Raw genomic sequence first — 10,682 nt, 5'->3', positions numbered from 1 at the left:
AGGGGCCACTGGTTTACTATAAGGGGCTGTCCAGTTACCAAAGATGAGGCAAAAACTTTTCTTCTCAAAGGACCCATGACCTTTGTCCTCTTTCTCACAGAACTATGAAAATAGAATCTGGATATTCCAAGGTTTTGGAAGGCTGGAGAGTAGCTTATGTTGTTCCTTTATTTTAGAAGGGAAGTTGAAAGAATCCATGGAATTATAGGCCAGTGAGTCTCACATCAGTGCAAAGATACTGGATCATCAACTTCCGTAGGTCACATAACGGGGAATATGTCCCGATCTTTATCAACGGGGACAGTGTGGAGTGTCCAGCTTCAAGTTTCTGGGCACTCACATTTCGGAGGACCTCACATGGTCCAATAACACTGCTGCGCTGGTCAATAAGGCACAGCAACGACTGTTCTACCTAAGAACACTGAAAAAGTCTGGTCTACCCCAACAGCTGCTGACGACATTCTACCGCTGCACCATAGAGAGCATCCTAACACATGGCATCCCTGTGTGGTATCTCTGCCGCATGGAGGCAGAGAGGAAAGCTCTTCAACGGGTAGTCCATAGAGCTCAGAGGACCAACGGAACACAGCTCCCAGCCTTGGAGGGCATCGACAACACACGATGCCTCAGAAAAGCCACCAGCATCCACAAAGACTCTTCACACCCCTGCAACAGTCTGTTCGAACTTCTACCATCGGGCAGACTATACAAGGTCTTCTACGCCCGCACCTCCAGACTCAGGAACAGCTTCATCCCCAGGGCCATAGCTGCTATGAACCGGTCCTGCTGAGCCGGATGGTCACATCGCACAGTGAACCGGCACAGATCTACTTGCACTTTATTCTGTTTTAAAACTGTTCTAATTTGTTTCATTGGGTTGTTTAAATTAATACTGACTAGCTAATTAATTTATTGCATCGTATGGGAGGCGCATTCCCAATCTCGTTGTACCCCTGTACAATGACAATAAAGATATATTCTATTGTATTGTACTCCTTTGGAAGGAAATGGGTTAATAAGAGACAGTCTGCATGGCTTTCTATGTGGCAGGTGGCATCTTTTGAGGAGGTGACAAAGGTGATCTATGATAGTGCACATGGATTTTAAAAGGCATTTGATAAGGTTCTCTATGGTAGGCTAGGCCAGAAAATTAATACGTATAGGATAAACACAGACATGGTCATATAGATTCATAGCTGGCTTACTGGGTGTTGTGGTGGAAGGACAATATTTAGGCTGGAGGTTTGTGATCAGTGGAGTTCTGCATGGATTTGTACTGGAGTCTCTGATATTTGAAATATATATAAATTACATCGTAAACAAAGATGGGTTGGTTAGTAAGTTTGCAAATGATACCAAGATTGCTGGGATCACAAAATGCAAGGAACGCTGTCAACGTATACGGTGGGCTATAGATCAGCTACAGAAATGGGTAGAGAAATGGCAGATGGAGATTAATCTTAGCAAGTGTGAGATGCTGTACCGTAGGAGGTTAAATGCAAGAGGAAAATATACAATTAATGGCAAGACCCTTAATAGCATTGATGGTCACAAAGGATCTTGAGGTCAAAATCCATAACTCCCTGAAAGTGATTACACAAATAGATAAAGTGTCAAAGAAAGCATTTGAAATCCTTCATTTGTTGGGGCATTGAGTAGAGTCAGAAATTCATGATGCGGTTTTATCGGAGTATTTTGGAGTATTGCGTGCAGTTCTGGTCGCTCTATTACAAGATGTTGGTGCTTTGGAAAGGGTGCAGAAGACATTTACCAGAATGCTGCCTAGCTTAAGGGATGTTAGGTAAAAGAAGAGGTTGGACAGACTTGGATTTTTTTCTCTGGAATGCCAGAAGTTGAGGAGAGACCTGATAGAATAAAATAAAATAATGAGAAGCATAGACAGTCAGAACCTTTTTCCTCACATGGAAATCTCAAATACTAGAGCGCATAGCTTTAAGGGCAATGCTTAAAGATGTGTGGGAAAGTTTTTTCTTGAAACCACAGGGTGGTGAGTGCTGAGAATGTGCTGTTGAGTGTCGTGGTGGAGGGAGTTATGATAGTGGCATTTAAGAGACTTTTGGATACACACATGGATTTGCCTGGACTAGACGACGTGCTGGCAGATTCATTGGCCTTGGCATCATCTTCAGCACAGACATTGTGGGCTGAAGGATCTGTTCCTGCACTATACTGTTCTATGTTCTATAATCTTGCTGAATGGCTTGCTCCTACTTATGCTCTTTCTTTTCTCTTTTCTTGCTTTTGTTGTATACAGCCAACTCTCTTTTTACTGATTAATCATAGGTTCTGGTTTGAAAAGGTTCACAACAGGCAGTGAAGAAACAAGAGGATTTGAGTATAGGAGCAAAGAGGTCCTTCTGCAGTTGTATAGGGCCCTGGTGAGACCACATCTGGAGTATTGTGTACAGTTTTGGTCTCATTTGTTGGAGTCGTTCTCTTGGGATGTGCATTGCCTTATCAGTCCCTATTTTTTCTCTTCATTTTATTTCAGTTAATCGTTTTCTTTCATAGAAACATAGAACCTAGGTGCTGGATAGGTGCTGGAGGAGGCCATTTGGCCCTTCGAGCCAGCACCACCATTGTGATCATAGCTGATCGTCCACAATCAGTAACCTGTGCCTGCCTTCTCCCCATATCCCTTAGCCCCTGGAGCTCTATCGAACTCCCTTTTAAATTCATCCAGTGAATTGGCCTCTGCCTACTGTGGCAGAGAATTCCAAAATTCACTACTCTCTGGGTGAAAAAGTTTTTTCTCACCTCAGTTTTAAATTGCCTCACCTTTATTCTTAGACTGTGGCCCCTGGTTCTGGACTCCCCCAACATTGGAAACATTTTTCCTGCATCTAGCTTGTCCAGTCCTTTTATAATTTTATTATAATTTGAGGAAGGATGCCCTTGCTATTGAGGCAGTGCAGCGTAGGTTCACGAGGTTAATCCCTGGGATGGCAGGACTGTCATATGAGGAAAGATTGGAAAGACTGGGCTTGTATTCAGTGGAGTTTAGAAGGATGAGAGGGGATCTTATAGAGACATATAAAATTATAAAAGGACTGGACAAGCTAGATGCAGGAAAAATGTTTCCAATGTTGGGGGAGTCCAGAACCAGGGGCCACAGTCTAAGAATAAAGGTGAGGCCATTTAAAACTGAGGTGAGAAAAAACTTTTTCACCCAGAGAGTAGTGAATTTTGGAATTCTCTGCCACAGTAGGCAGAGGCCAATTCACTGGATGAATTTAAAAGGGAGTTCGATAGAGCTCCAGGGACTAAGGGATATGGGGAGAAGGCAGGCACAGGTTACTGATTGTGGACGATCAGCTATGATCACAATGGTGGTGCTGGCTCGAAGGGCCAAATGGCCTCCTCCAGCACCTATCCAGCACCTAGGTTCTATGTTTCTATGAAAGAAAATGATTAACTGAAATAAAATGAAGAGAAAAAATAGGGACTGATAAGGCAATGCACATCCCAAGAGAATGACTCCAACAAATGCTAGGTTGCCTGTAAACCTCAGTTGGAGCATTTCAAATTGTGTAAGGAAATTGTTTTGGATTTGATCGAGGTAGCTTGACCATGAATTTTCATGCAGACACCAAAACTTTGAGCCATAGATAGGGGGAAGAACAATTCTTGTTGAATTTTAAAAATCAAAGATTAGAACAGGCTTCCTTCTGAAAGAGGAAGTGATCAACAACCAATGTAGTAGTGGGAGAGGCATCAGATTTTAATGGATAAGATACCAAGAATTATTATGAGCCAGTCCAACTAATAAGACTACTTGCTAACTGTAGAACAAGGGGGTAATAAAAGAACAGATGGGAAGTATATCAAATAAAGATGAAGATAAATTGTTTAAAATTAACAAATAAGTTTTTCTATACCACATGCCAAATGCTCCATTTTCATCATTCAAAGATTTCTCCCTCCGTATAATCCTTTGGATTATGGTGAGTTAACTTCTCAATCTTGATTTATCCATCTCTACACATTTACAACCCAACTCTACTCCTCTCACCACTATTTTCACATTTAATTGAAATCACCTGCTCCTAAAGATTATCCTATTAGCTTTGCAGAAATAGCTTTTTAAAAGTATGTTCATTTAGTTTCTTGGTCAGTTATTTATCACATTTCTTCAAATTGCACTCCCTGGGTCCCTGCACACTTAGGTAAATGTCTCAGCAATGTCTTCAATTCATTTTCACAGGAATACAATCCTGGCTAATTTGATGAACTCTCTTGACCCCTTGAAATGATATTAATTACTAAATAGTGTTTTGTGGGAAAGCTTTGCCACACATAATCATGTTTTTGCTATACTTATCGTTAACCAACAGACTGCACAGTGAATTTCAATAGGGCTGCAGTGAATTTCAAATATGGATGAGAAACGAGGAAATGTATTATTGTTTTACAGTTCCTCCAGGCAGTTAAGATACAGATTTACCACAATCTAATTCCATGGTGGAAAAGGCTCAAGCGGCTAAAAGCTGAGTGTGCTGTCAAATAATGTGGATGCCGGCCAATTCGAGGCCACCGGGTAAGAAAATAATAAGCAGGGTTCCAGTTCCAAGTCAGAATTAGATTCAATTATGATATCTTCCATTCATGGGTATGCATGCTTACTTACTTGCAGATACCAGAACATTACTGAGAACACCAAGCGAGAAAGGAAGTGTTAGTGTTTAGATGTTATTTGGAGAGTGAATTAGAGCTCGTTTGTGATAGATTCAAACAACATAAATTCATCAGAAAGTAAGCTTGATTCTTACAAGGCTGTGTGTCAGCACTTGCTTGAAGTGAAGTGCTCATTTAAAATCAGAACAAGAGAAATGCAACATCCAAACAGCACAACTTCAAAAAAATCTTTTAATGATGGTTAGATGATTAGAAACCAAATACGAGTGGAAAATGTACAAAAGGGCTGTGATTGAATTATAGTGTTTGAATTGATAGATGGAAATATCCTCAATACTCCATCAAAGACAACTACTGTTTGACAAGTATGAACTGAAACTCAAAGGAGAATTTAAAAATCAAACAACGGACTGACAACATTTGTGCACAAGTCTAGGTAAGCTTGATAATGGTTTAAAAGGTCAGTATTTTAATCTGAATATCAATGAAGCCTGAATACCAGGCCAATCCATACCCTGAACGTGGTAACAATTACTAGTTAAAATGGTAAGTTACAAGTCACAGATCAATGCAATCTAAATGTTGTCCATAACTCTTAAGAGTAAATTTTATGCCACCATCCAATTGCCGCTCCCTGTAAAAAATGTCCCCAGTTGCACCTCTCCACCACCCCCTAATGCTGCACAAACAGCACCCTGCCAATCTTGGCTCCATGAATTTTATGCATGGCCATCCTGGCACAGAATAGAGCAATCTCTATAATATTCTGATTGTATCTCAGTCATATAAAGCACTCCAACCAGAGATGGGAGTCCACAAAATCATAATCTCTTGAAATACTTTTCTTCTTCTCCCTCATGACAGCTGATATCAGTACGAATGTATTCACCCAACACGAGAACGCTTAGTTAATTTAAAGAAAGCACTGTTTGACAACTGCCCAAGGCAAAATTACGTCAGGTTAAAAATAATGACTTCAAACCCATTTACCCCAGTTTGGAGACCCCAGACAAAAATTGGTAAGGTTACCTCGGTAGAGTTTATATAAACTGAAAAGGAATGGCCTAGTTCCTTCTCTTTAGTCCTGCTCTTGGTGATCCAATTGTACTCTGGTTATTGTAATAAGCTCTGCGAAACACAAGACAGAATCTAAATCATTGCAGTTACATGTGGACCACAAGTCCATTAAAAGTATGAGTCCCTTATTCTTCAGAGATTTCAGTTTATGAAAATATTGGTCTGGATTACTTCAACCTCACATCACATTCTTCTGATCTATGAGGAGTATTTACAGTTACACAGTCCTGGCACTTGCAACTGTTGCTGGTGGTGAAGAATCATGAAAAGGATGCTGGGTTGTCTGCCAAAGTTTTTCATCAATCCCAAGGAACTTGACTTCTGCCAAGGTTTTTCATCAATCCCAAGGAACTTGACTTCATGGCAACAACTGACTGGGAAGGTACCACCAATGCCATCTCCATTCATACCAGTTCCAGCACCTGAAAACAATGTTATAGGGTCATTGCATGACTGAACCCGCTCACAACCCGAGATAATCCCGCCACATTCACCATAGCTGCAATCCTCAGTAATAAACCCAGTCATAACTACCTTGTGGTTTTAATCATGGGAAAAGCACTCCGAGTTGCCCATACTACATAACGAATTGGTGATTAAATAGTGATTTAATAACTAACCAATAAATAATTGGTGCTGAAGTGCCGAGCTAATTTTCATCTGCCACTAAAATAAGTATTCAGTGTATTCTACATTGCGGTGTATGCTTATTCTATTCATCAAAATGGTATATTAGGTAACCCAGGGGGGTGAGCACCATGTGTCTTTTGAAATCTGAAATAAATATTGAGTCCTCAAAATCAGAAATGTTTTCATCAAAAATAACAGATGAAATGTTAACCTACAAATTGCATACAATATTGCAAAATTTAAAGGAGATTTGCAGGGCGTCTGAAGGTGCCTGGAACACACTGTCAGGAAGATACAATAGTGGCGTTTAATAAGCTCTTCGATAAGCACAAGATACAACAACCTCCAAGAAAGAGGGGTGACACAGTGGTAGAGTTGCTACCATAACGCGCTATACACAACATAGTTCGATCCTGAATACGGGCGCTGTCTGTACAGTTTGTACGTTCTCCCTGTGACCGCGTGGGTTTTCTCCGGGTACTCCGGTTTCCTCCCACACTCCAAAGACATACAGGTTTGTATGTTAATTGGCTTCAGTAAAATTGTAAATTGGGTCCCGTGTGTAGGATTGTACTAATGTACGGGTGTTAACTTGGCCGAAGGGCCTGTTTCCATGCTGCATCTCTAAAGTCTAAAGACCTCGCATCCTCAACTAAAATGAGAGATAATCCCACCTAATTCACTATAACTGCAGTCCTCAGCAATAACCCATTACTCCTTTTAAATGCAATGTCTTGTTCTAAGTGGACTTAATCATGAGGAAAGCACCATGGGTTGTCCGTTCTAAATAACTGCAACTTTAATGTTATTTTTACACTTTTCATTCTTTGCTCACCTTTATTGTGCCTTGGCTGTTAGCAGCTATTAAGACATTTGATTCCTGGTGATAAAAAAAATATGCTTCAACAATAGAAACAAAGAATATTATAAGGAATCGGAATCTACATATAATCACTAAACATAACTGACAAAACTCCAAGCTGCACATTCACTGCAATAGTTGAGCTCACAGAACATACTCAGTGCATCGAGGACTCTATTCTAAATGCAGAAATATATGCTATCTGACCGGTAACAAAATCTAGGGGTTGAGAAAAATGAATCTAATATGATTTTCCCTTAGCCAATTCCACGAGTTTTAAAACAAATGTGAGTAGAATAAAAGGTGGAAGCAGGCTACAAAAAACAGATACGTTCAGAACGCTCCATACACTTGGATGTTTCCATGATATGTTGCAGCGGACAAAACTGAAACAGCTCAGGATACGTATGCTGGATCTTGTGTTGGGGAATGAGGTGGAGCAAGTGAACAAAGTGTCAATGGGAGAACACTGGGCAACAGCAATCATTATATTGTAAGGTTTAGGTCATTTATGGAAGAGGGCAAGATGGGCTGAAGTAGAATTTTTTAACTGAAGGAGGAATAACTTCAACGGGGTGAAAATTGATCTGTCCAGGATAAAGTACAAACATGGGCTACGTTGGAGATCAGCAGGGTAAGCTTTTCGTACAGGATAGTGAATATCTGGAATGCCTCTCCATAGAATGTGGCAGCTAAAATTACAAAATTTAAAAAGGTTTTGGACAGTTGGATCGGAAAGGCCCTCAGAGAGACGTAGGCCAAATTATGGCAAATAGAATTAGTGTGAATAGGCACCACAGTTGACAGGGATGAGATGGTCTGAAAGGCCCGTTTCTGTGCTATACTTTTCCATGATTCTACAATTCAAAGATAGGCAATATAAACAGAACGTTTCTAATATTAGCTAAGTGTATTCTCACTGAGAAATGAAGCAAAACCAAAACAATAAATGCTTAGGTAATTGGAGATGATGAAACAAAAATTATTGTCGTACACCACAAAGACAGACACTTTGGCCCATTTTGGCTAATCTCATTCACATGCAATAGTCAGTGTTCTTCTATGCCTTGACTGTCTAAATGCCTTTTAAATGTAGCAATATTAGCTGACTCCACCACCTCTGGCAGCGCATTCCAGATATCAAGTTCACTGTGTAAAATAAAAAACTTATGCCTCAGACCCATTTAAAACTTCCTCTCACCTTTTAAACCAATATCCTTTTAGAAACATAGAAAAATAGGTGCAGGAGTAGGTTATTCGGCCCTTTGAGCCGGCACCGCCATTCAATATGATCATGGCTGATCATCTAAAATCAATACCCCATTCTTGGTTTTTCCCCATATCCCTTGATTCCTATAGCCCTCAGAGCTAAATCTAACTCTCTCTTGAAAACATCCAGTGAATTGGCCTCCACTGCCTTCTGTGGCAGAGAATTCCACAGATTCACAACTCTCTGGGTGAAGAGGTTTTTCCTCATCTCAGTCCTAAATGGCCTACCCCTTATTCTTAAACTGTAACCCCTGCTTCTGGACTCCCCCAACATCGGGAACATGTTTCCTGCATCTAGCCTATCCAATCCTTTAAGAATTTTATATGTTTCTATAAGATCCTCTCTCATCCTTCTAAATTCCAGCGAATACCAGCCCAGTCGACACATTCTTTTAACAAATGTCAGTCCCGCATCCCGGATATTAACCTGGTGAACCTACGCCCTCCCTCAATAGCACTCCCTCAATAGCAATAATGTCCTTCCTCAAATTAGGAGACCAAAACTGCACACAATACTCCAGGTGCAGTCTCACCAGGACCCTGTACAACTGCAGCAGGACCTCCTTGCTCCTAAACTCAACTCCTCTTGCAATGAAGGCCAACATGCCATTAGCTTTCTTCACTGCCTGCTGTACCTGCATGCTTACTTTCAGTGACTGATGTACAAGCACACCCAGGTCTTGTTGCACCTCCCTTTTTTGTAATCTGACACCATTCAGATAATAATCTGCCTTCCAGTTCTTGCCACCAAAGTGGATAACCTCAAATTTATCCACATTATACTGCATCTGCCAACTCACCCAACCTATCCAAGTCACCCTGCATCCTCATAGCATCCTCATCGCACCTCCACACTGCCACCCAGCTGTGTGTCATCCGTAAACTTGTTTGTTTTTGATGCCCCTACAGTGGGAAATTCTATCTACCCTACCTACACATTATAAATTCATATCTGTCAGGTCATCTGCCTCAATTGCGTCCCTCATTTTTCGTAGTCTTCTGAGATAGATCTCATTCAGCCCTGGGGATTGATCCACTCTTGTGTTCCAAAACATCTAACATTACCACCATCTTCATAGGTTCCAGACAATTAACATATCCTTCATGAATTCTCTATCCTCCATGCCCTTCTCTTTGGTGAATACAGATGAAAAATATTAATTTAGCATCTCACACACATCCCCTAGTTCTTCAAATAGACTATCCTTTTGGTCCCAGAGGGGACCCCCTCTTTTCCTAGCTGCCCTCTTGATCCTGATATATTTTTAGAATAATTTATGGTTCACCTTTATCTTGTGTGATATTTTAGTCTCTTTTTGTCTGAATTTCCTTCTTTAGTACTCTTCCTGCACTAGTCATATGCTTCCTTGTTTTTCTGAATAAAACTTTTATTCTTTGACATCCAAGGTTCCTTAATCTTGTCATATTTTCCCTTTACACTTACCAGAATGTGCCTGAACTCTTGCTAACTCTCTTTTAAAAGGGGCCACAGTTTAAGAATAAGGGTAGGCCATTTAGAACGGAGATGAGGAAAAACTTTTTCAGTCAGAGAGTTGTAAATCTGTGGAATTCTCTGCCTCAGAAGGCAGTGGAGGCCAATTCTCTGAATGCATTCAAGAGAGAGCAAGATAGAGCTCTTAAGGATAGCGGAGTCAGGGGGTATGGGGAGAAGGCAGGAACGGGGTGCTGATTGAGAATGATTAGCCATGATCACATTGAATGGTGGTGCTGGCTCGAAGGGCCAAATGGCCTACTCCTGCACCTATTGTCTATAAAAGACTCCCACTTGTCAAATATTGATCTGCTCTCAATCCACATTTGCAGGGTCCTCGCTCTCTCTCTCGTGGAAATCAGTGATTCGCCATGATCACATTGAATGGTGGTGCTGGCTCGAAGGGCCGAATGGCCTACTCCTGCGCCTATTGTCTATAAAAGACTCCCACTTGTCAAATATTGATCTGCTCTCTCTCTCTCTCTCTCTCTCTCTCTCTCTCTCTCTCTCTCTCTCTCTCTCTCTCTCTCTCTCTCTCTCTCTCTCTCTCTCTCTCTCTCTCTCTCTCTCTCTCTCTCTCTCCCACTCTCTCTCACTCTCTCTCTCTCTCCTCTCTCTCTCTCCTCTCTCTCTCTCTCTCTCTCTCTCTCTCTCTCTCTCTCTCTCCTCTCTCTCTCTCTCTCTCGTCTCTCTCTC

The 10,682-nt window shown here is 41.1% G+C and overlaps 1 protein-coding gene across 1 annotated transcript in view; it reads right to left on the bottom strand.

Moving 5' to 3' along the window:
- Nucleotides 1–4,870: 4,870 nt before the first annotated feature.
- Nucleotides 4,871–10,682, bottom strand: part of cop1 (COP1 E3 ubiquitin ligase) — a 61,477-nt gene continuing 55,665 nt past the window's right edge. The window contains exons 19-20 of the mRNA XM_078407500.1: nt 7,199–7,243; nt 4,871–6,155 (exon numbers count right to left, since the gene is read on the bottom strand). Of these exons, the coding sequence (XP_078263626.1) occupies nt 6,138–6,155; nt 7,199–7,243 (63 nt within the window). The 3' untranslated portion in view covers nt 4,871–6,137. The remainder of the gene's footprint in view (nt 6,156–7,198; nt 7,244–10,682) is intronic.

The sequence above is a fragment of the Rhinoraja longicauda genome, chromosome 11 (assembly GCF_053455715.1).
Source record: "Rhinoraja longicauda isolate Sanriku21f chromosome 11, sRhiLon1.1, whole genome shotgun sequence".
Taxonomy (NCBI): Eukaryota; Metazoa; Chordata; class Chondrichthyes; order Rajiformes; family Arhynchobatidae; genus Rhinoraja; species Rhinoraja longicauda.
This window is presented reverse-complemented; position numbering and strand designations above follow the sequence as displayed.